We start from the raw sequence: 27,962 nt of genomic DNA, 5'->3' as shown, positions 1-27,962 counted from the left end.
CTGTTGTTGCTTTTTATGATTCCCCACACATGTATATATCTGTGTGACGTGTCTGAGTCCCAGACTGTGATATACAGGTAAAATATATAGGACCTACACATCCTGTCGCAGGCCCCTGTCCGCTCTGTATTCATAACGGACATAACAGAATGAAATTAATTTTGTACAAAACACGACGACGACGAAATTTCATAATGTCACATTAATCGAGCTCAGTAATTCATTGTGGTTTTTCATGGCACACTTCCGTATATCTACTGCAAGTACCAACCTGGAACTTACCTGGGCTAGTGTTTAACACGTTACACCTTTGTGTTAGGGATGTACCACCATGGAAATAGAAACTTTAGCATGTCAAGGTAAAAACACAAATATAGTCCTACAGGTGTGATACGTTACCTGGATATACCATTTACCTGATGCACGGACTACTGCGGTTTGTGTTTTAACCTACGGATTAAAACTGGTAGACAGTGGTACCTAACAGCATATCACAAAGGATTAATACTTCCATACTTCATACTTCAGGATTGGTTTTTGGATGGAGAGAAATGTGTTACGCCATTGTAATTGTCACGAGTTAGAGCAATTTGTGCCTTAGGTCAAAAAGTGAACGCACGGCTTCTGTTTAAAAATAGAATTGTTCATTAGTGATAATGAGTCTTAAAGAAAATGTTTTACTCGGATAGAAGTGTATGATAATTGAAAAAAAATCATGGAAAAGTACAACGGTTTTACATTGAATTACTGTGATATTAGTCGTGCCGTATGATAATAACAACGTATATTTTGGAGTTCATACAGCTACTACGTTTATAGAAGATGGGGACTCCACATTGGGTTTCCATGTTTGATGATCCTCGGAAGTATCCCGACCCTCCGTTTGTGTCCGACAATTGTCTCAGCTCTATCCAGGAATCACGATGTGACGAATGGGTACAGGATGTACGGAGAATATCTAAAGAAAGTCTCATGAGTAGACCGCTACCTGATATCCCCCAACAGTCTCCAGGCCTCCCCCGGCGACTTTCTCCCGTTTGTAGCTTTGACAACAAATGTTACATTGACAATCCTAAAGAAATCCATCGGATGGTAAGTCTTAGAGACCTTTATAAAATTATTAGATGTTGTCGTAATATATATGTGTGTGTGTCGTAAATTGTTGTAAAGCTCGTGGCATTGTCTTAGAACTTATTCAAACATCACAATAATTTAATACTCATTTACCGTTTCAAAACAAGGAGATATCCTATTGCGAGAGAAACACCTCTTACTCGATTCATTTTGATAAGATGTAATTTGATTTTCAAACATGGCATTAAGTCTTTAAATTGTGACGTCATAATTTCATGTTCAAGCCATGAGATATAGATTTTTATAGATATCAGCATTATGATCCCGAATATTGTATGGTACATACTAAACGTGGTCAACAGTTCATTCGAAATGATTTTGATTTTCACCATTTTCGTTCATTTCAACAGCTTACGTGGTGTGGCAGTCTTTTGAAATTATGTTAATTGGTCTATCTAACAAGACAATACATTTATTATACATGTATGAGTAGCTGAATGTTTAATATCACGTTTTGATATATCATTTATTCCTCAGTGTGATCCAAATGTCATTTAAATCTGTTAATATTATTCGGTTTACAAAAAGTATAAGGAAGATTTAACATTCTCTAACTACCTTATATATTCATTTAAAATTTAATGGTGGGGAAATAAGAGTATTTACTGTATGATGATGTACAATAAGTATTGTCTATAAACGGTTATTACATTTTTGCCAGTGAAATATAGAAATTTATCAAACTGATGAAACTGTGCAGTGAAAATATGAGAATTTGCAGTGAAAATATCAGTTTTTCGGTTTTTTAACCTATCAGAGCGAAATTTTGTATTTAGCTCACTGAAGCTGCCCGATTTTTCCAAACAAAGCGAAGATAGATAAATCGGTTATTTTGCTGTATTTCTGAAATATACAGACTAGTTTTTGACAAAATACTCACTTGACGTTAGCTTTACATGCACAGATTATCTGAAAACAGCAAAACACGCTTAAATTGTGATGATCAAGACTTTCAAAATGGCGCCGTCAAGTTGACGTGGAGTAACGTCACAAAGAGACGACGTCATGAACGATGTTTATGATTCCTGCACTTTTTGACTCTATCGCATTTTCGATGTTTTTGATTTTGTTTTTTTAGCATCAATACAATAAAAAGAAAATTGAAAGGTTTCCCGTTTAATATAACATATATTTCACTTGTATGACACAATATTTCGATATTTTCATGAAAATAGATTTCGATATTTTCGTGAAAATATCGAATTCTGTCATGTTCGTGAAATATATGTTATATTCAACGGACAACCATTCAATATCCTCTATACATACATATCTTGAAATACGAATTCATGATAACAAAAAATACTCTTTGGGGAAAAAATTGATGTTTTTTTTTTCTCTTTTTGTGTTTGTATTTCTTTGTAGGATGGGGGTGGGGGAGAGTGTGGGTTACACATTTAAAACTAGAACTGTTGGTAAGGATTTTTCCTATCGTGACCCTTGAACTATTACAGTTACATACAGCTATCAATTTATCACAAAACAAAACACCTGTTGGGAAGACCAGGGTATTTCCTTAATGCATATTTTAAAGGACAGGATATGACTTTGAGAAGTTAGTGGTAACTGTTGGTCATGCAGTTAAACTTTTCGCTAAAACTGAAACATATTATTTGTAATTCTCATTACATTTAAGTTGAATTATGATACCATACTGTTTATATTATATGTTGTGTTACGCGAACATGGATGTCAATTATTTTCCATAGTATATCAGTGTAGGACTTATTGTCAATGTCTATGACAAGATACAGATACATGGAACTGCATAACAAATATAAAACAAGTGCAATCAATGATTGCGAAAGCCGGCGGCAGCAATCACACTATGCATTCATTTTTTATGTATGTATAAGCATGTAATTTTGAAATTGTATGTCACATAATATCACTCCAAGACCTCTGATGGATATATAAACCAAATAAGAAGGGTGTGGACTTACAAGCTTTTCAAAACTAACCCCCAAAATCTTTAAAGTTAGTTTTTGTGTCAAAAAAAGTAAGTCCACTAAATAGTAAAATGCCAAAATGCGATTTTTTTTCTGCATGATTTGCCACAGCATCCCTCCTGGATCTCTAATGAATGTATAAGCCAAATTAGAATGGTGATAGGTGTATACTTTTGGACTTACCCCCAAAACTTTAATGTGAGTTTTGGTGCAAAAAAAGTTAAGTCCACAAAATGGTAAAATGCGAAAAAAATCACAATTTTTTTCTGCATGATTTTGCCATAACATCACTCCTAGACCTCTAATGAATGTATAAACCAACTTAGAAGGTCATGAGGTGTATACTTTTGGACTTACTCAAAAAACTTTAAAGTTTTGGGGTGGGACGCCGACGCGGACGCCGACGCCGGGGTGACAGCATTAGCTCTCGGTTACTCGTAACCGGTGAGCTAACAAATTGAATGGCAACGATTACTTAGATTATTGATACTACTTTTATATTATTTTGATATATGCAAGTACCTTACAATGAACATGTTTGATACATTTGTTAGAAAAATGACGTGAAATGGCATTGCTTGTCATTTTTCGACAAAAATGCATAAAGGTTTTATCTATTGTCCTATATGTTCAACATCAATATTCCGATTATGCTGTTTAATAACTTTTGGAACTAATTTGATGGTTTTGTTTTATACGTATACGTTACCCTACCTTCCGTAAAACAGTACTTTTTTCGGAAACAGTCGATACGTTTTCTTTAAATAAGAACATATAGGGGATATATCGTAATCTTTATAATTATGTTTGCATGTCTAATAACATCCTCTCATACGCTAGAAAATACATCTAGTCACGCCCATATGTTAATTATTTTTTGTGTATATATAAACAAAGCCATATTGATTCATACGCAGAGGAACTGTTTAGTATGTATACTTTATTTAATGAATACATTTAGTTGTTTCATTAATCAAAATTGAAATATTTGTAATAGTTTTTACATTGGCTGATATTAACAAGATATAGGCTGTAAACAACAGACCGCCAATAAAAAACATACTATCAGGAAAGTATCATGAAATAAAGTATATCTCATCAATCAACCTTGCCTTTACAACAACATCAGGTCCCCCTTTCACTTCCATGTATGTTAAAATAAGATTGTTACATCTCTCTGACGTACGTTTTAATCACGATATATGACATACTTTAGTATGTTAATGTCCATCATCCTTTACTCCATTAGTATAAATTACACGAGGATAGCTGTCCCATTGTTTTACCTGATGACCCTTTCAGTGGATATAGAGTCGATGTAGTGTATTCTTTAACGACAACAGTCACTCGTCAGGGACGGAGACATTGATTTCTGACACTGTATGTGACAAACACGACTATACATCAATTAATCTGTTTTCGTGAATACAGTTCAATAATAAATTAATCTTCTAACAAAGAAAAAATCATTTTAGAATAATTTCGACTGTCACTTTGAAAATAAAGATGCATTTTATTAGATAAAGTGGTTAATCATGCGTGCACAGCACAATATCATGTCCGTAAATATATGTTTAAAGACTTGTTTATCTCGTTAATGCTAATCTTGTCAAGGAAGTGGTGTGTAAAATTCACTCCTCCCGAACTATTCTTGAACGTGACGGCTGCAAAATGTTGTTCCTCGTAGGTAAAAGATCTAGAATAAATAATTACAGGTTATGATGTGAAAAGAACACTCATTTTACAGACCATGCATAAAAAAACATGATAACCAACATAAACAATTTCTTAACCTTACTACAGAAATATGAAAACATATGTGTTCAGGCAAGCCTTGTGTATACCACAACGTCCAGACAAGTGGCCATATAATGGCATTAACGAGAATGAATAGATTGATTTGGCGGTTTCCGTTACCTCGAGGGTTTACTCTTTCCTTTGATGCAAACAATAAAGTTTTCATCTACAATATTAATGATTCGAACATTTTCAGTTTTTCTATTAATATTTGTTTATTTTGACAGAAATCTGTAGATGACACGAATAAACGAAGAAGAAGTAAACGTCATAACAACGATACATCAATTAAACGAGAGACCAAAAATGACTTAAGAGAAACGTCTGTGACCTTGACACTTTCAGTTAAAAACGGAAGTAAAAAACATAAATACAGGGACCGATATGTGGGTATGAACAATGTGAACCATTCCGAGGTGTCGACTGTGTTAAATCATAAACCAGGATCCGGGGATTCATTCTCTCGTAAAGAATCAGAGAACTCTGGAACAGAACTTGTTCGTCAGTTTTCCAAAAAGAAGAGAAGGCGAAATGTGTGCATTATACCTATGTTGATAATGACAGTTTTGATAATTGGAGGTTTATTTACAGCCATCGCTGTGGTATTTATGCGTCCAGGAGGTAAGTCATTCATTTGGATACCATTGCATCATCAATTTATGTTAGATATAATCCATTGTTCTATTTCCATTAGTTTAATAATGATCAGCTTCACGAATTCCGTGTCGCTGTATTAAGAGGTACAGAATATACAAAACGAAATGAAGACACGTTTATTAGATATATTGTAGGTCCTTATGTTTGCTTTGAATTATATGCTATAATCCTTGCAACTATTTGCACGGGTACAGAAACCTATATTCTTTACTTAATTTCTTTTGTAATTTTCCAAGGTCATCAGGTTAATCACACTGTAGGTTGATACAAATCTCCATACATATTTACTTTTTATTTTGATTTCCCTGACTCCCTTCCTAGGTTTCAACACTGACTTTCTCCAATACTCACTTTTTCCCACTTGCTCAAAGATTTGGTTATGATATTTTGTTTGTTTTCAGAGGAGGAAGCAGAAACAAACGAAGCTGGCTACAGTAAGTATGATAACGGGTTTACCCTTACGTCTGCGTAGCTTATCCATCTATATTTACATTTGGAGATTACAGTACAATTAAGCTTTTACATTGGTAAAAATAATAACCCAGCTTTTGTTTCTATAAAGTTAAATCTTCATCCACAAAACACAACATTTAACAATACCGTCACTAATAATATACAATAAAGATATACAAAGTAAAACATTCTTTAAATCCAATATCTACCTAGGTACGATAGCAACGCTTGTAAACAATACTTGTGAACTTGATGCGGAATTCATTTTGTCAGAAATTTCCATTTTTACGAATCCGGATATATCATATCAGCAAAACTGCTGCACTATTAACTATAATTGTTTAATTATCTATACCAACCAACGAACCATACAACGGAATGTCACACATAAAAGACAAAAGGTAGACATTAACGTAATTAGAGTTAACAAATCTTAGCAATATCTTTAAAATACGTAAAATAATGGGGTTAATGCAATTGAGTTTCACACATAATGTTCTGTGCATGATTTATTTTGAAGTTTTTTTTTTTTTTTTTATCTTTTTGTCAGTATCCAGAATAAGAAATAATGTAGCTCAATAAACTTAACTCTATGCCAAAACCTTTTATTACTCTCGTTGTTCCCGTTTTATTTGTAGAAATGGTTATTGCCAGTGTACAACTCCGTCTACTGAATAAAACCTTTAATAAAGACATGAGAAACAGGAATACTAAGAAATATGCAGAAATAGAGGAACCCTTATGCCACGAGGTAAGACGACGAAACTGTTGTTTATGGTTTATAGTGCAAGGATGATAGACATTAACATATTTCGTTCGTGCAATTACTCACTGATGTCAGTTGTAAACTCTCATCTGTCTAGATACCACGCTTTTTACAACTAATGTCAAATACAACTATGAAATACCATTTATACACAAAACACTACAGTGTATAAATGACCGATGAAACTATAAAACAATGTTGATTAATTAAATATTAATTAAATATCTGATTTTACCCCTCTCTGATATTCTTATTTGTCATTGTTTTACATGATTTTATAATAAAATGATATAAATACATTTAATAAAATCAAATTATCAAAAACGATATGATGCTTTTTCAATGGTCTCAATGTTAATCTAGATATTTTATTGATATATTGCCCTCGACTCGTGTAACCAATTTTGGTAGTAATCTCTGTTGTCTACGTTGTATAACAATGGTATTTTGTTATAATAAATCAATGCGATAGTTTTTGTTCTATATGTCCTCATTCTGATTATCAACAAAATGAAGTGATAACTGCTTTTGATACTGATGCTCGTTTGGAACTCATGATGTTTTATTGACCTTTGATAAAACATTCATCAATGTAAAAAGAGTGTGGCGTCGAAAAGACTTAAATTATATATTATTTACTGACGAAATTATTGCGTGATGCTATTAAATACTCTCTTGTTGTTAAACTAATGATTAGTCACGTGATTTATGTTTACATACTTTTATGAAACCTCGGTGAAATCAAGTCATGAGCATGCCTGGGAAAACATATTATAACAGTGATAATCTCAGGGTAACAAGGCTGGTTCCAGTATTAAACTGACAATACAGAGCATGTTATTATAAACCATAGAAATAGTTATGACAATGATGCCATTACCGTGTATTTGATTCCAATGATAATTCCGCCACTTCCATCATTAATGTATATATCATTTCTGTACCATTGCAATACATCATGAACAATTGAAGGATTGCTGTAATCGTTCAAAATATAAACAAACACTCTCTGGAGTTTTACCTGTATTATTCATGCAATCCGTTGAATACAAAGGATCTGAAAAAACGGCCGGATGTTTACCTTTAGGTTAACTTGCATTTTCAATTGTTCTTCATCCAAAAAGTATAAAGATTGTATGATACGTTGGTGGGTCATTGTCATAAGATATTTGATTATCTCAAGGCGCATTGTAAATCACAGAGAGTAGATGGATATCATGATAATTGTACCAATTTTTGTTTTTGTTATTTCAGATGGATGGAATGTTTTTATTTAGTGAATATTCAGGAAATTACTACGGGTGCAAAGTTCAAATGCTAAGGTAATCAATATTTATTTTGAAAGATACATAAAATCAAGAGGCTATAGTTAAATTATATAAATCTGTAATCAGTATGACGTCAACTTTATAAAACTATATTGGTACATTATTTCGTTGAATAGTCTATTGTTTTGTTGTTTGTATCATGCACGTTGACGCCTGACTCAAACATATAGCTTAAACGTATAGAGAACTCTTTTTATGGTATATGTCACATGTGCCTTAAAATGTTAAACTTTTAACCGAGACACTAAATAAATATAATATTGATCAAGTGACTTCATTTCCTCACGCTAACAACACATACATTGTTAACGCTGTAATCTAATGACACGTTTTGACACTGTGATAACTTTCCGTTGACACTGCTATAAGTCTGGTTACTGTTAAATGATATTGCTGACACTGTGATATTATGTCACATTTCTTTGACATTAACATAATGTCACATTTCGTTTACATTAAAATAATGTCAAGTTTTGGCGACACTTTGATTAAATGTCAGTTTTTAATGACACTAATATAATGTCGAGGTTTGTTGACATTGTGATATGATGTCACTATGTGTTGACACTTTGATATAATGTTAGTTTTGTTAACCTTATATAATGTCGAGTTTTATTGACACTGTGATTAGATGATTTTCGTTGACCCTAATAAAAAGTCGAGGTATGTTGATACTGTGATACAATGTCACGTTTTGTTGACACTTTTATAATGTCGAGTTTTGTCAACACTTTGAGGAAATGAAATTGATTATTGATGTTGTGATGTATATTACCTTGAAAAATATTTGCTGCACTTGACATGGTATATAAAGACATTGTTTGAAGATTACCGTATGTTTTTTTTTACAGTTTAACCCGGACATTACTTTTCATTTCTGACACCAAGGCGTCATTGTTTCTAATTTACGTTTAAATCGTGTTAACACATCATGATATAACGGAGAAAGGGGGTGCCCAATAAATAACATTTTATTAAAGCCATTGACAATAAATGTGTCTTTAGTTTGAAATTTCCCATTTCATTTTGCCCATTTGAATTTTAAATACATGTAGATTGATTTTATCTCACAATCAAGTCGTGTGATTGAGTGAGTAAAATTGACATTATTGCACTGCGATTGATTGTCCGTGATTTTCTGTGATTATAAGAAATATACATCATATAGTAAGCAAGACATTGTTAGCGCAGTACTATCTCCAATGATACATTAATGCAGACGGAAAATATATCATAGATAGCGAAACCGTTGCTGACATTTATGCCTAGCTCTTAACTAAATGCATATGAAAATACTAAAACAAGATATGTCTGGTGACATTTCTGTTGATTAACAAGTTGATATCGGATTGTCATCACATTTCAATAATGCAAGTCATATATGTAGTAAACGTTGATTTCATATACAAATTTCATTTTTCATCATCCGATATAGGCTATTCAAATCAACCGTCATCCGTAGTCCGTCCTTCCGTCTGTCCTCCGCCCGTAACCGCTATTTCTTAGAAAGTACTGAATTGATCTTTCTAAAATTTCAAAAGAAGCTTTGTCTTGATTGTTAGTTTGACCAGTTAAATTTGGAAACTGATCGGGAAAGATAAAATACGATACAGGTCGCCATCTTGGATTTTGACATTTGAAGTTTTAATAAGAAGAAAAGGGGAAACGACACGATCGAGTTAGTATCATTCAATGGTCGCCGTCAGGTTTCATGGGATCTTCTTGTTTATGTCTAACACTGCGTTGCTTGAAAACCATGTCAAGAACAATTCGCAATTCCAAAGAATGCCAACATGATTGGTATTCTGGAATTATTAGGAATAATTAATGACAGTTAAATTACGTTCCCGCTCAGGGTAGGAATACGCGATACAAATATTGCATTACGTCTTGGGATAAATAGTTCAAATAGTGAACTGTATGTGTTTTCATTTGATCACATTCATGCATAACAATGAGATAGCGGAAAAGCAATTGCAAGTACACATGTTAAATATTAGCCAAACAGACATCAAGCTTCTAAACCATTCAATATCATGGTATGAAGTTTCTGACGTAGTCACGCGTCCCTTGTGATTTATTTCCTTATTCTAAATGCCATCGTGGTCTCACAACGCTATATATAACAAAGCATATTCATTCTGATTCCATTTCAGAAACAAACCTAAATCCTGTCATTATGCATCTTTTGAAAAGGAACTAAACATATATACACGTATCTAATACCGGAATGTCTAACGATTCTAATAGCTCTTCGTTTAAGACAACTCATTTAATAGTAAATGATAATTGAGTGCGAGACATTTGAATGACAAACGGAAAGGATACATTCTAGACATTGCAATAGAGTTATAACAGGAACGCAACGTATTAATTTAGACGTTATGAGGTAAAAACATAGTGTCTCACAGTAAAATAATATTCAAACCTTCAATGAAAATCGAACGAATAAAATCGTATCCAATTAGAATATACAATGTACGTGTCCTACTGATCATGTCAACACTGTCAATATATATATACGATGGAAATGAATACATTATTATTGTTGTTATGTCTCATAAAACTAATGCGACAAAGATTATTAAAGATTGAAAGAGTGCATTTGCTCAGATTTTCAATTCATATTTTTGTAGGTCTGGCAGTATCCATGTACTAGAAGAGTTAGTTTTCCGAGAAACAAATGAGCTAAGGAAGCCTACTTCTATACAAGGACTGATTAAAACGTCATCCCCGTCTTTTGATTGGCAGGGAGTCAGGGTAATTAATGTAGGCGACTTTGTTGTGGACTACGAAAGCATAAATGTGCAGGTGGATCTTCAAAAGTTTCAGGAACTTCCAAAGAAACCTTTGTTGAGCGTAGCCAGTAAGTGTGTTATCATTTTGGAATATATGTTCCCCCGATAATTCTGTTCCGGTGTTGAAATACAGTAAAGACATTTTAACACAGATATTATAGCACCATATTCTTACTATGGATTATAATACTATGTACGTGTATCTACGTGTATTCAATACAACGATAATTTGAAATATATATATCATAACCTTTTTCAGTTTTTCTTCCTAAAGATATCTAATCATATCATAAACAAATGAAAACTTACATGTCGACATGCTTGGTTGTTTATAGAAGTATTCAGTGAGGATTCTTCATCAACAACACAGACACCTTTGTCGTCAATGCGGACAATTGATAGGCCGAAACTATGGAAATGGGGGAAAACCACAGCCGCACCGACTACTACTAGTATGTACCTAAAACATAATCATTACGCTAGACAGGTAACAGGTTGTTAATAAACTTAAAATTGTAACTATTTTTCATATGCTAATTGGTGTATCGAACAAGCATTATCCTGAATACAAACGTATTGATCTTCAAACCACAAATAGTTAATTGAGATTTTATATGCATCCATTCTTTTACAAAAGAAGCAACTATTAGAATTCAAATTTAAAGGATATTTTATCAGACTAGAATTGAATTTTGATAGTCAGCTTTGGGAGTGAGCTTTACCTTAGCATGACATGATTTACAGAGTAGTTATGATATTTTTAGCTATTTCGAACTTCTAATATTGATTTAAATAAGATATATTATAATAGGTCTGTAACAACAAAACAATAGAAACCATGTCGTTTGAGTGTAACATCACATATTGCATTTCACATTGCAATGGCAATTGGAATACGCAGATCAAATATAAATAGTTGATGTTGATAAATATGTGAGGCAATATATTGAAAAAGAACCTCATCTCTCAAGTAACTACTTGTTAAGTAATGTTCATACATAAGTTTAATTTGGAAATATAAAATGGCGTACCTTATATTATAAATCCGTGTAATTAAGCCCTTTGTTTTAAAATCAAAGGAAAGTCTGCTGCTAAACCTACGTCAATGACATCTGCAATTGTACCAGATCGTAGACAAACTCCAACAACAAAGGCACACAACCTTTCCCGAGATAAAACTACTAAGCCTGACACGTACGAACCTTCGACACAGCCAACAACAACGACAACAAAGTTATCGACAACAGCCAGAGAGCACTCTACCATAACTTCTACGTCACCTACTACGTCACCTTCTACGTCACAGTTCCCAGTGATCGCAGACATATTAACGTCATCAAAAGATGAACATAACACAACAACAGGTATCACCTCATTTACGAATTGGGTGGAGGTAGATTAAGAATCATGACCATGAAAACGGCAGATTTTCATACGTATTTACACCAAAACATAATACCATGTAGCATAAACAAAATACGAAATATATACTTCTATATAAAAAAGAATATATATTCTGTCATACTCTTGAAATATGTATGTGAAATTTTAATAGAGACTTTATATATTGTCTGTAAATTTTATGAATTGATCAACAACAATGATTATGACTGGAGTCAAACAGAAATAGAAAATGCATCTCAAACAGAATACACCATTGTCGCTTATCTATAGTGTTATTTTCCTTAAATTATTTCTTTTATAAACATACACGTAGTAATAATTGCCTTTGCGCTGTAAGTATTAAATTAATTCATGAGTACCATAGTTTGCTAAAATATCATGCATGTCAATGATCGTTTATATCTAATTACTTTTGTTTTCAGTAGACACGCTATTCAAAGAAGAAGGCTTTTCAACAACTGTACACACACCATCTATTAGCGGAGATCCATGTAAGTTTTCAGTAGTTAACAGTTTACATTTTCATAGTCATGATGATTGGTAGCAATTTCTTAAAGATATTATGTGTTATCTTATAACAAAATAATGATAAACTAGATATTCGTTTCGAGTGATGCATTGTATAATATTAATTAATACCTAGTTAAACATCTGTAATTTCCTTCAGCTATCAGCATGTCCAACGCCGGGTCACCAGTTGCTGGGGGATCAGTGGTTGTCCAATGTGTACACAAAAACCTAGCCAGCTGGTCACATCTCACTGTTACCCATGAGCGAAAAGGGGGACGAATAACTAAAGTACTAAATGTGTCTTCTGACGGTAATCCAGATCCTCCAGACGAAAAGTATACAAACAGACTTATCGTCAAGCTTAAAATTAGCCAAACTTCTGCCAGGGTCTCCCTTAACTTCACCAAAATTGACTGTACAGATGAAGGTGCATATGTCTGTAACGTCTATAGCCCAGAGAGGACTCTGACTGAAAGAGGATATCTTTTTATCAGAGGTAGGTATCAAAACGAGTTATTATTGTCTATGGTTATTAAATAATGGGTTTGACGATATGACGTATTTTGTGTGTTTTGGGTGATAAATTATGGGGTGCTGTTTTACTATTTATTAACAAAACTGGATATCCATAATTCGAATTTTGGATATCCATAATTCATTTTTGGATATCCAAAATTCATTTTTGGATATCCAAAATTCGAATTTATGATATCATTAAATAATTTTGGATATCCAAAATTCGAATTATGGATATCCAAAAATGAATTATGGATATCCTCAATTCGAATTATGGATATCCAAAAATGAATTAAGGATATCCAAAATTCGAATTATGGATATCCTAAATTCAAAACATTTTAAGATATCCGAAATTCGAATTATGGATATCCAGAAATGAATTATGGATATTCTAAATTCGAATTATAGATATCCAGTTTTGTTAATAAATAGTAAAACGGCTCCCCATAATAAATAGGATATCTATTATAGAGATTACACAATATTTACTACTTTGTAAGGAGTTTGAAGTTATCAATGATGTTTCTAGTGTGTTAAGATATATGGGATGTCGGTTGCTTAGATTATACAATATTTACTACTTTGTTATGGGTTTGAGAATATCAATAATGTATCTAGTGTGTTTAGATGTATAGAGGATATCTAACAGTGTCTTCAGTAATACCAAATATATTTTACGAGTGGGGCTAATATTTTGATATTTTTCACGAGTGCGCAGCACGAATGAAAACTATCAAAATATTAGCCACACGAGTGAAATATATTTGGTATTACTGAAGACACTGTTAGATATTCTGTTTATTACAATTTTTTATCAACGAAAAACCTACCCCGTATGCTAACTAGGCCTAATATAAACAAAAAAAGTAGTTCCCCCTGTCCAGGTGCTGACATATATGTCGGGCTTTCTGATTGGTCAATTATTTTGGTATTTTCTAATCATTAATTTGATTGGTCAAATCAGCAAAAGTGATATTTTTCACTAGTGAAAAATATCACTTTTATAGAATGAATAATTTTTGATATTTCACTGGTAAAAATGTAATAAATAACATTTACTAATTGTGTAATGGATTTGAGGATATCAATGCTGGGTGTTAAGATTACACAATATTTACTAATGTGTTATTGATTTGGGGAGGTCAGTAATGTATTTTGTGTGTTTACATAAATGAAATATCTCTTATTTAGATTACACAATATTTACTATTGTGAAACGTTGCACAATATACAATTGATTCTACAAAAACATATCCATGTCGTGTGTCGTGTTAGTTATTGAGTCGAGCCGTGGGTGTTGAAATTGCACAATATTTACTTATAGTGTTGCGTAGCGTTCCCTAACACGCAATCGACTGCACACACGCAATTCATAAATGTTGGCTGGCACCAACAATCATTTAATACATCACACACACAACATTCGTGCATGGCATGCAAAATATCTCCCCCCGTTTTACCGGTGTTTCTAAATAACGGAGATACAGGGCGAAAAAACACTGCCATATGAAATATAAACGGAGTGCCCGAATACAATTTCCAGTTAGTATACGATATACCACGATTTGATGAAATCTACATATCTGATATTTCTGTTGATGTTTGTATTAAACAATTATCAATTCTAGCAACAATCTGATGATAAAGATATTTTTCATAAATTTTGATATTATACATCATAATTCCCTCACGCTTTCCGCTTTTCTTCGTTTATTTTGCAACCATGCATACAAATACCTTGATTGGCCTTGTATTCATATGTTCTTAGCTAGTAACTACAATTTTTGTATCAACCAACCTATTATCTGACGACTGTATCTTAAATATGTTATGTTTTAGTTGTGGTAACGCATTTTCCTGATTTGTTGTTTGTTTACTTTCGACTTCTTAACTCGAACATATTCTTCTCCTTTTCAGCTTCTCCTACAACACCGAAAGTCACAATGCCGTCAGAAATAATTGACCAGCGACAAATAACGGGACCAATAAAATGTACAGCCAATGTTGGATATCCCGTAGGAACCCTCAAGTGGTTTGTTAAACCACGTGGACATACCGAATTTATTCCTCTAGACGTTTCAAATATAAAGTTTTCTGGAGAATGTAAAAATATGGCAACGAGTGTTTTTAAACTGATCCCAGCGATGGAAGGGAACGGAACAGTACTTAAATGTAAGGTTGTCAATCCATATTTCCCTTCGGCAAAAAATCTATCGACTTCAACGATTTGGAAGGTTGTTCCAGGTAACTATGTTTCTGTACATTTAGACTTGTTTTATCATTTAAATATCTAAATGTTTTCAAGTCTCCCCAACTTTCTACATTATTTAGTAATAATACTCTTATTTTGGCGCACTCAATTTTAGCTCACACCTATATTTTAACAGAAAAAGCACAATGATGAATAGGCGCATCCACAGAATATGTCGTAGCAACAATAACCAAGGAAGTTTGATGAGCGAAGTAATAATTTAGCAGAAGTCTTACAATGCGAAAAGTACAAAAATCACTGTGAACAAGTACAATTACAGTGGAAACGTTCGAGACGGCGTATCCTAAATTCAGGCAGAGTAAATTGTCTAACAGTAAAAAGCTTACGATGAGTGATACGTTTGTAATTGATGGCTATTTCCTGTGTTGACACTGGTACATATCATGTCTTCCGCTCGACTTACTTGGGAGAACGTGAATTACATCACTACACCTAGTCACTACACGGAGAGTATCATGTAACCAACTGGATAGAGTATTGTCAAGCACAAGTCACATTTAAATATAGCCAATTATAATACTTAAACAATATACCATTGATGAAATGTAATAAAGCATGTGTTATTAGATATCTCAGTGGCAGCCATATTGTACTGTAAAGTGCTCCTTCGAAGTTAACCATTGATATATATATATAATATAACATTACTCGAAATTGACATTTACAAATGCCAATTAATATGTATACTGTGTTCTCAGGTCATACATTGATTAATGGGGGATACAACAAAATCTGTCGGTGATAGATGTGTATGCTGGTATAAGTTGAATTTGTGGTCAGCCATAGGTTTTCACCTTATCTGTTCTCAGAACATCAAACATATCAAACAATTATGATGTATGACAAACAGTTATCATTACACTAAAATAATGCAAACTACATATTTGAGGAAAGCCCGTGTTTGTTAATAAAGGAAACGCGTGTTAACCGGACAACCTTTTTTGGTAGGTCACGTGTCACGGAATTTTAACATGATTTCTTCTGTTTAAGACAAGACAAATCTCAAAAGTTGTTTCAGCGTATATATACAGCTTGCTTGCTCTACCATGTAACTGTAACCATCACACATGACACACGTGTAATAACGCTACTGTGACGTCATCAATATTTTTCTCTTTAGAGCGGAACATCAGTCCGGGTCGAAATAAGTCATAAATAGAAATATTTTTTTGAGGATTTTCACTTACCTTCTCATAAAGATGAGTTATATGATAACTGAATCTGTCTATTGTACCTGTATCATATGACACATGCCTCTCGCCTCATATCAAATTATTGAACCCGTTTGATATAATTAATTTGACATAGCCGCTCTTGAAAGATCATTATTTATAAACCTTTATTTCGTCGATGGAGAAGACGACGCTTACTCCTTCTTATTAGGGTCTGCCATAAACAGCTTTTTGGCCGTTTTGGGACTCATCAGTGATGTCAACCGTTTGAAAATCTAAAAGATATGCCAGAAAAATCAAGACGGATCTAAACATATGCTACAATGCGTTAAGACTTGTTCACACATAACATTGTTACAATGGTATGCTATTCCTGTAAGACAAAAAGCTTAAAGACAGTGAGTGGATCACATGTGCTGAGTAGGTAAATCATGCGTATATATTATAATTTTTTGCCATCAGGCTAACGTACAAAATACATCACTGTCAGGTTGGGCAAGAGTTCAAGCTCGACTCTAATATGTGACATAGTCTAATATAAAGTAATCTAAAATATATGCCACAACACTTGTTAAACCGTTAATTACTTAGCAGGAAAATTGATATATCGTATCAAGAAATATCTAATTAAGTTTTTTTTTTTTAAAAGATGTCATAGATTTGGTGAACTTTGCTGGTGAAAATGTTATGATAGTTTAACTAGTTAACAGTCCTTATGGTAGTGTATGGGACCTACTGTTATTTGACGAAACATTTGGTAGCTCAGTATATCATCATAAACAATGATATTGTAGATAGTAATATTTTCGGCAATACGTTTATCGCTGTTACAGTTTTGTTTTTACATCTACGGAAGTGTGATTAATTATCACATCTGTGTTTACATATAAATTTATATGGTTAACGAGTTGAGTAACATCATTTCCCAACGCTCTTCCACTCTCTACAGGGATTCTCTTCAGTGGTTAATGGTAGAACTTTAAAGGGTCTGTCACACCCAACATAGACCTGGCAAAGTTTCTATAATTATTACCAGGAGACCGTCCTTTAGTCAACTTAGATAATAATAGACGTTAAACAGTACAAACCAAACCATATCGACTGCAAAAGATTTTTAGTGCTGATTTTTTATAACAGAACAACAGCCTCATAGAAGAATAATTAATTAGTAGGCGACTATTTTGTTTGACATAAAACGGAATTAACATTTTAGAAATGTTTTGCATATACAGCACACGACGAAACTTATTCATAAATGAATAATAACATTAATTTTGTTTAATGCTACGCCTACTATCAGGAAATGTTTACGTTATTAAATGCATCGTATAACACGTATTAATTGGATATGTATAATATTATAGGTTTAATATCATTCTGATGTTTTATCACAAAACCTTTTTTTTCAAATTTTTATTTGCGAAAGAAAAAAACTGAACTCTTTGTTAGTGTTTGAAGAAAACTTCATTTGGAAAAACATGATTTCAAATTAAAATTAACATTTGTTATGTGTTGTATAACATAAAAACCAATTGAAATATCCCGAAAGAAAAGAAAGCATAAACGCAATTGTGATGCAACTAAACGATACATGTAAATCACTAAGAAATAATAATGTAATATAATGAGAAGAATTCCGCACCAACTTAAACGCTTATTTGAGTTGTGATTTGAGAATGCATATGTATGTATACAACCTGTCTGCTAATGGTTGATATAGCTGTCGCTGTATCCGTCCACAACTAAAATGTAATATGTCGGCTGTTGACGAGGGAGATTGTAGAGAGTACCACTTCAATGTAATTTTTCTGATGTTGGCGCAGGGAGAATATAAATCGTGCCAGTTAAATGTAATACTTGTGCTGTTGACGCTGGAGAAATATCAGATCATCCCGGATAAATGTGAAATGTCTCTATCTACCATAATATTAACAACGTTCACATATATGCTTCATTTACATGTTACAGCTGATTTGTGCCGTGGGAAGCCCGACAATCACATGACTCGACACCCGTACCGTTGTGACCAGTATGTCAGATGTAAGAACAACACGGTACACGTCCTCAAATGCAAGAACAAACTTTGCTTCAACATAGAGACAAATTCTTGTGGCCAAGCAGGTAAATATATAATTGTCTTGATTGACAGTTAACTATTCAATTTCTCAATAATCATATCTTTACATGTTACGATAATACATATATCAATATGAGGTATCGTTTTGTGACTTATAATTAAACATTGTCGTAAAATTACACACAACGAGACTAAAAACCTTGAAATAACTATGATTGAGTCATGCACAAGGTAAACAATGTGATGTATATGCATGTAATTATAAATTCTAAATACTTATTGTGGAAACTCACACACGCCATTTTTCTCTATTTTCACCATATCAATATCAAATTTGTGTGTAACAATGCAGTAAATCGTCCCTTTTGTCACCCACTGACAAAATTAGAAACTACACATACATTTTGGTGTATATTGGATTATATTACAAATTAATCTATATACAAATCCCAAAAACAGGTATTGCGATGAATGACGTGGTAGCGTACATGAATGAAGGCGTAACGTCGCTGACGTGTCGCGTGCAACACATCGGTCCCTGGGATGCAATACGACTAAGGAAGGTCCTACCATCTGGGGACAGGATCCCGGTTGTTGTTGCATCCAACAAAACAAATGTAACGATTCAAGATCCTAACATGCAAGGACGACTGTTTGCGGATATCCAAACAACAAAATATGAGGCGGAACTTAAAATCTGGATTTACACTTTACATTGTGATGATGCGGGGACTTATGTTTGTGAAGTTGATGCAGACTACGTTTTACCTGAATCTCATGCACAACTATCTCTGAAAGGTAAACAAGCTTAACGAACTTCCGTCGAGAATGGAAAATAATTTACGTTTGGTGTATATCAACGGCGGTATAAAAAAACTAATACTGTACATTAAGCACCTAGGCTATAAATAATGTCATAAACAAACTACATGATGGTGTCGTTAATTACCTTTTTCATTACATGTCTGTCAAGTGTACAATGCTAGCCTTGTATGATGCTGTGTGTTCTTAGAGACAAACAGTTGAGCAGACACACAAATGTCAAATGTAAATTAATGCTACATTGTACAATTAATATGTACCTCTGGTACAATTAAGGTATATTATCATATATAGATTCATGTCTCGTTTAAATAAAAAAAATCAGTCACATTCTCAGATGCACAAAATTGTAGTAAGACCCATATATCTGATGATAAGGATATTAATGTTTGTGGATGTATGTTAGCAGTTATGATTTATAGGGGCGTGGCAGTATGTGACGGCCCAATTAACAGGGTCTTACAATAATTGTATGTGAGTTGTTCTATCCATGATGAATGTAGGTATGTAGATGTCGTACGCGCCACATTTAATTTACTAAGTTCCTTAAGCTTTGAGAGGTACATTAAACAAAAGAAAATATCATGAGTTTTTTGGGGGATAACTACAGTTCTTATGTCATAGATAATCCTAAACTTTCCTGTTTTAAGGACCTACCTATCACGTTGTACATTTCAATGCTTCCCTGAATGATGTTCAGCTAGCTCACGAATTTCATTTGACATGAACGACATTCATAACTTAATCCACTGTACACCTGTGTTCGACATATCTAGGTTAGATATAACTTGTTTGTTGCCGCCTATAGAAACAATTACTTGACGATTAAATAGATTCAACAGGATGACGTCATAAGCACTGGATACTCTATAGTAAATATGAATTATTAATTATAAGAACACGTTATATATTTTATGATTTTATCCTCTTTATTGGTTACGTTTCTCTGTCAATTTGGCATAATACAAAAAAATAATCTGATATTGCGTCCCCAAATATCGCACTTTTTCAAAATGTCAAAAGTATGAAATCAAGAAATAAATAATTCCAATATCATATCTAATATTCGTAGGCTAAGAACAATTAAAACCTTAACCTGCAAAATGTATTTATAATTATTATCTTGGTTTTCATTTTTGTCATCTGATTTTGTAAAGGAATTATTAGCAGGTATATTTTTCGGCAACATCATTTACGTTCCAAATACATGTATAGTTAGAATAGATGGACTGTATAAATGTATATATCCATATACATTGTAGGTACTTGTCATGAGTACTTATCAAACGTAACCAAAATAAGCATACTTTAAAATATTTTATGATCATGTCCGTATTATCCTGTTAGGTAGTATATCATCACTTTATATCTTGCAAATTTTATGAATATTCATATGTACTAGTATCTAATATACATGTACATGAAACACCGTTGGCGGAATTAGATATAGTCAACAGGGACAAGATAAGAAAATGTCATAGTCCAAGTATAAAATACATCAAATCTGCTTGGAACTGTAAATGCTCGGTTATTCAATAGTAAGCTAACCAGTGAAATGGCATTTGATGAGCGAGACATTATTATGTATGGTTGTACCTATAACTAGATGGCAGAAGATGTATTACTGACGCAGACCTTTAACGTTCTAAATACAGATAATACGTCAATCTGTCACGATTTACATGGTACATTGATGAGGTTAGGTCTTAAAAAATATTCTTGGAACGTACAATTGTTTTAGTATAGTCTATATTGTTCTATGTTTCTTTACGTTAAAAGTTGTATTCATAATCCTTCTTTCCAGAGGACATGTCGATTTTTCATGTTAGGACTCAACACTTATAAGATTGAAATATGAAGTCAATTTATAAACTTCCTTCCAATCAAAATGCAATGAAAGACCTAAATTCAAATATACATATTCGTTCAGACGACATGTCGAACTGACTGTCTTATCATTGGCTGACACAGGACATTTTCATGATAGACAGTAATAAAGGTGAATTCGATTTGTGCATACATTATAGTTAATCAAATACAAGATAAAGAATGCATGGTATTCCGATATTGTTATCTGTTGAAATATCATTTTAAGTAAATTTTGAGGGAACTATCATTGAAGTCTGTTATTACAATATTATATTTGATTTCTTTCGTTATGCTGCAGTTAAACCGAACCCGCCACAGATATCGAGTCCCATAGAAATTATAGAGGGGAAGAGACTTCGGCAGACATTTACGTGTGAGGGTGACGTTGGGTATCCCTACGGCGACCTAAGATGGGAGGTAAAATACAAGGACCAAACCCAATTCTCTAGAGTCTCTGTACCAGTGTTCAATGACACACAGACCAAGTCCGTGGTAGGGAACTGTTCCAAGACGATTAGACGTGAGCTGTCATTCATACCTTCAGAACAACAAGATGAAATGGTGTTAAGATGTGTTGTTGAGAATAATGACGCATTACCGAAGGGACAGACATTATGGGATTCCTTCAAAGTTCATGTCATTCCAGGTAAATACAGCCAAATAAACATAGATCAGAACTTAAGTACTGATTACTGTAAACGTACTATATTAGGCACACTCAAATTTCCATATTCAAATATTTTAACAAATTACCGCGTTGATGAATTGATGCGCTTAATCTATTTTCTATATATATATATCTAATGCCCCTGTCACACTTTACCGGATTGGGCCACCGGACGTGAAACGGATAACATTTTTGGATATCCGGTGATGTTCGTCAATATCCGTTTTATGTCCGTTTTATGTTCGGTTCATTCGTTTCATGTCAGGTGATGTACGGTGCGTCCGGTGGTATCCGTTGGAAAGTTTTGTGCATGCACAAAACTTTGAAACGGACAGTAACGGATAAGAATATTCGTTGGCTGTCCTGTGCATGTCCGTTTTGTCCTGTATATATCCTGTCATTGTTCGTTTATATGCGGTAGGTGTACGGGGGGCATGCGTTACCCAGTCCGTTGATGGAACTTGAACGCATACGCCACGCATAAACCGGACCTTCAGCGGACACATAACGAACACATAACGAACACATAACAGACACATAACGGACAAACACAGGATGCTTGCAGGATTAACACCGGACACGACGAATAGACAAACGGATTGAAAACGGATAACACGCACAGAACGGATGAATACAGAATACCTACAGGATACCTACAGGGGGAGGAACTGACTACCGACAGAAACTGATTAATTATCGCAGGCATATAAAAAGGTTCTCGGAAGCTTCCAAATTAGATTCACAGACAGTTGTCAGCATGGAATGTCAGACTAAAGTTTCTGTGCAGTTAACAGAATACAGAATATTAGAAATAAGACATTATATATACATATACTAAAATTTTTCACATACACTGGCAAATGTGTCACGTATCTATTTCATATTACATGTGTAGACAAATCTAAAATAGATGTGCAGAATTAAATTACACATGTCATTGTAACACACACAAAACAAAACAATAAACCCCCCAAAAATTGGCCATGAACAACGCAATACAATTAACAATGTTGACATTTAAATTTGGCTATAAAATATTATCTATATATAAATATAATATAAATATTATCTTAATCTACAAATGTTAAAAATGTATATTTACACTTTTGACTGATCGCCGGAGAAATGCATATATCTTGTTTTTTTCTGCACGCGCGCGTTAATGTCCGTTAGGTGTTCGGTTTGTCCGGAATGCATCCTGTACACGTCCTGATTCACCGGTTCATGTTCGTTTGTTGTTCGTTACTCATTCGGAGACACCCGGTTGGTAGTACGGTAGCCGTACGTTACATGTTCGTTATTGGTACGTTTTATCCGTTCCATATTCGGTGCAAGTACGTCGTCAGTTTGGATTTTTCTACCGGACTGACAACTTTGCCACCGTATACCACCGGATAACAAAAATGTCTATCCGTTGATGTCCGGTACACCAATCCGGTCAAGTGTGACAGGGGCATAGTAGTGTGGTATACAGAAAATGAAATTATTGCAATCATATTTAAGCGCATTGTTTCCTGTGGGAAAAAACTTAAAAGAAATATAACCGCTACGTTTACAGTACTGTAAGTTATATAGTCTTTATTCCATAAAAAATATTACAATTCTTACAAAATTTGCTTGAAGGTCAGTATAGATACATATCCTATATTTACATTTAGATATATTTATTTTTTCTTTCATTCGGAATATAGATATTTCAACCATAAGCGGATATGCATTATATGATTTAGGTTTTACATAAAGAGCAGAAGTATAATATCTTACTAATAATGAATAGAATAATCTTGATATAAGCTTAAGGCAACTGCGTAATACCGACGATTTCATGGAGCATGCCAATTCAATATACCTGTAAATTGACTTGGACTTAGTAAAGTGTATCTGATCCAGTTCACAATAACAAATTTGGATTTTGTTTTGTTTTAGCAAACTTCTGTAGTTCCCGCAATACCACATACCTGATCCACCCTCACAACTGTCGGCAGTATATACAGTGTGCTCAGGGATACGTGTATGTCCGTCAGTGTAGCATAGGTCTCTGTTTCAATCCAGACACACAACAGTGTGACCTTCCGGAGCCAATCGAGTCCTCCGTCTGTACGTATAAACATGTAGTCACGTATTAAGATTCTAACTTTCCATCATATGTATGTTTAAATGATTACGTACATCTACTTCTAAGTCCATTATATGTAAGTTTAATCAAATAAGTTTAAATACGTACATCAGCTGACATTTACTGAAATAAATGCACAGAATACATGGCGATATATCTTCTAAATTTAGGATACATATTGATTAATTTCATTTTAATCTTACAATGACACCGATGTAAAGCTTGAAAGAGTCCCTCTTTACCGAAATACCAAAGAGGTTTATAACCATGATAATTTAACATAATTAAAGTAAAAAGCGCATAAGAACAATAAATGCTAAATACATAACGACCTGAATATCCATATACTGTACAACATTTTAATACGTGCTGTTTACAAAATAAAACGATTATTTATTATTATTTCTGTTACCAGTTGATCCTGAGTTTCCTTGCCAACCAAACAAAAACGGTGTGTACTATCCTCACGCCTTCTTGTGTAACAAGTACACGTGGTGTGTCCAAGGAAAGGGAATTCTCCAGCACTGTCCGTTAGGAACTCTCTACCTGGCAGACGGTCAATGTACTTTTAATACTGAACAGTCGCTTTGTTACAACAAGGAAAAGTCATGATGATATCCACTAATCTGGGGATATGTTTCTTTTCTTAACATTTAACAAGCAATACATTTCTTGCGATGATACTGGATACATTTTGCACATCCTAACTTTAATTAATTTTGAGAGTTCGTATTGTATTGTATCGATGCTTTATGAGTTTTCGATGAACTTTACAATGTGCGATTATTTATTAAGAAAGTGAATTACAATTGAAAGTTAAAATGACATTTTAAATTGTGCTGTGCCATGGAATTCAATTTAATGAAAACTACGTTTTTGTATGAATTGTAAAACTGTAGAAAATACGTATTTATTAACAAGGGAGAAATCATACGTTCCTATAAAATGATGTGACGCGGTCTACAGTGTGTACAACGCTGTGTGATATCACAACAATTTTGGATATGATCTCAAAGATTGTTGTCGGAAGCATATCTTGATGCTATCTGAAGTGTTAAGATGGCCCTATCACCATTGTTGTTGACAGCAGGATCACCACTGTGTGTAGTACCGATATACCTGTGATTGACGTTCTATGATAACGCAAGACATCATACATAATACACACGTCGGAGCACAGTGATAGGTGTTTCGTGAACCCTATTTGCCATAACTTGATGAAACATTGATACCAGATGAAAGGTGATCGTATTGACCTCGCGATTGAAAAAGAGTTTTCGCAGACTTTTCCTAACGAAATATCTTTTTTTCAATAAGACTCTTGTCGCATCAAAGATTATGTGGTTTGGATCAAGCAAAAAAGGATTTGTGTCAGAGGAATTCAACTAATGATGCTGATCAATATCAGTCTATAGTTGCCATGTTGGACACTTAACTCGTAAACAGGAAGAAGTTTAAGACATTAGTGAGATTCTTTCGAGTTAAATAAGAGTGTTAATGCTATTTTGCTGGTAATTTGTTGGTTAAATGTGTCAACATTCTGCAAACAGTATAAGTTTACATTCATATTTATAGCTACTGTATGTAAAGTCACCACAAAGGTAACACGTGAGTAAGGTGATAACGTTACTACAAGAATAATTGTGTGTTCATGTAAATCACGTAGATGTATTTTGTGTTACTTATCGTAAACATAGAAATTGTTATATTTTGTGGTTTATATATAACCATCAATGCTAATCGGCACCTATCGAAATATGTATATGAAAATATTTAAATCAAATTAATTCGAGAAAAAAAATTTTGTGTATGTATAACGCATTAGGTTGGACAGTATGCTATATAGTTATACTGAATATTTTGCTTTATATTTGCTTCCAAAATACCAAAACGTAACGTCTTGGTGCGTCAGCCGAAGAAATGACATTTTGAAATGAGCTCGTCATTGTTTTTGCCCCATTAGTAAGGTTCTAGTCATAGCATTCTGAATATTACATGCATTTGGTCCACGTCCATATAGCGTCGGTTTTAAAATAAGATATGTACGATGATATATATGTCGTGTATCTATTGAGGATTGATTTAGCTTTTCAGTTGCATACACAATTCATACGTTGTTCCATATACAATTCTTGTTACTTTGTATTGTTTATCATAATAAATAATACATGAGGTGAGTTATACTATTCATTCCAATAGGAACCATTATTACAAAGGGGCATAACTCTGTTAAATTGCATTGATATCGACAGGTAACTATCGGTTGCACACATCTGATGATATATCATTTTTAAATGTTATGATTAACAAAAAAACACATAGAAAAAGCTGGACGAACTATTATCCAAATAGCATGGGAAATAGTGGTGAAAACCAGAATGTGTATACATGTTGCGCCTTGACAATGAACAGGCTGGCATATCATAAAATCAATGCGATCGCTATTATAGGAATATTCCACGTTAACAGCAAATCGAGGGATAATTTGATTTCACTATACACAGGCGATAATATTTCCTGGACACAAAATATCAGATATTACTACAAAAACCATTAACTTTAAGACGTTTATTTGAATTATACCTGTTTGAAATGTATCACATATTAATGATTTTTTTTTAAAATAAATCGTTTGAATTGTACATTGTGTGATTGTTTAATGCGATAATCATATTTATCCTGGACAATTGCTTATAATGTCTTTGGCCAGTTGCAAAAACTGTAGACGTATCTAATTTAGATTGAACAGATCAGCTCAATGATGATTTAACACATCAAATAATACTTGTAGAAAACAACATAAATAAAAATAAGCGTAATCATTAACTGGCAGAATGGTTTTAGAAAAAAATGAGATTGCCGCTGAAATTAATCATTTCAACGAAGTGTGCGTGTTCTAGGTATCAACTTTATTAACTGGTATAAAACTCAGGAACATATACCTCTGTGTGCACTTTGTAAATAGTCTACCTTAATGTAAAAAATTACCTTTAGCATTCACCCATAAGAAGGTATATGGTGTGTGGCAATTACGAAAAGAATCTATATTTTAATCGAAGGATATTGAAACACAGAATTACGAACCTTACCTATAACTAATAACCTACACGAAGATGTACTATCTGTACTTATGACACGAGTTCATTAGTGTAGGAATCATTCCAATCCTATACATACTCTTTGGTTCTTTATTTGAATTCAACAGCGTGACTCGCGTATAATATAAGAAACAGTACCACCATTGGGAAACAATAGGCATTGGCGTGTGACATCAAACTTTTAGTTAAGTATTGTAAATGTCTTTGACTATTGGCCATGGACAAATCTTTTTCTCGGCCAGGGGAAGCGTCCTCATAAAGGCAACGCTAAGCTACATTTTCCAGTCAAAATCGAGAGTAATGTAATTACAGACGGGCGGATAGACAAGACATTACATATAGTAGTTAGTATATCCGCTATCTGTAGCAGGATATGAAAACAAATACACAGACTACAGTTCATTTACTCAACAATGGAGATTGATGGTGCACAACTACAACAAGCAGCTACGGTTAAGGGAAATTCGTATAAAAGCAGAAAAGAAAGTTTGAATACTACAATAGCAAGCCGCTAGGGGTTTGGTTTGGTTTGTTTTTGTTTAACGTCCTATTAG

The 27,962-nt window shown here is 33.6% G+C and overlaps 1 protein-coding gene across 1 annotated transcript; it reads left to right on the top strand.

Annotated features, from left to right (window-relative positions):
• The first annotated feature begins 79 nt into the window (after nt 1-79).
• On the top strand, nt 80-26,952 carry LOC117342500. The gene is made up of 16 exons (XM_033904674.1): nt 80-1,092; nt 5,108-5,501; nt 5,939-5,971; nt 6,629-6,741; nt 8,011-8,078; nt 10,721-10,950; nt 11,218-11,334; nt 11,962-12,246; nt 12,709-12,777; nt 12,954-13,292; nt 15,233-15,559; nt 18,728-18,880; nt 19,296-19,634; nt 21,826-22,173; nt 24,121-24,291; nt 24,726-26,952. The coding sequence occupies exons 1-16, from the start codon at nt 823-825 to the stop codon at nt 24,920-24,922; spliced, it is 3,453 nt and encodes a 1,150-aa protein (XP_033760565.1). The 5' UTR covers nt 80-822; the 3' UTR covers nt 24,923-26,952.
• The last annotated feature ends 1,010 nt before the right edge of the window (nt 26,953-27,962 follow it).

The sequence above is a fragment of the Pecten maximus genome, chromosome 14 (assembly GCF_902652985.1).
Source record: "Pecten maximus chromosome 14, xPecMax1.1, whole genome shotgun sequence".
NCBI classification, from domain to species: Eukaryota; Metazoa; Mollusca; class Bivalvia; order Pectinida; family Pectinidae; genus Pecten; species Pecten maximus.
This window is presented reverse-complemented; position numbering and strand designations above follow the sequence as displayed.

Coding starts and splice junctions, on each gene's coding strand:
- LOC117342500 (XM_033904674.1), top strand. CDS start 823: ATGGGGACTCCACATTGGGTTTCCATGTTTGATGATCCTCGGAAGTAT. Junction 10,951..11,217: donor ACCTTTGTTGAGCGTAGCCA/GTAAGTGTGTTA, acceptor GGTTGTTTATAG/AAGTATTCAGTGAGGATTCT. Junction 12,778..12,953: donor ATCTATTAGCGGAGATCCAT/GTAAGTTTTCAG, acceptor AATTTCCTTCAG/CTATCAGCATGTCCAACGCC.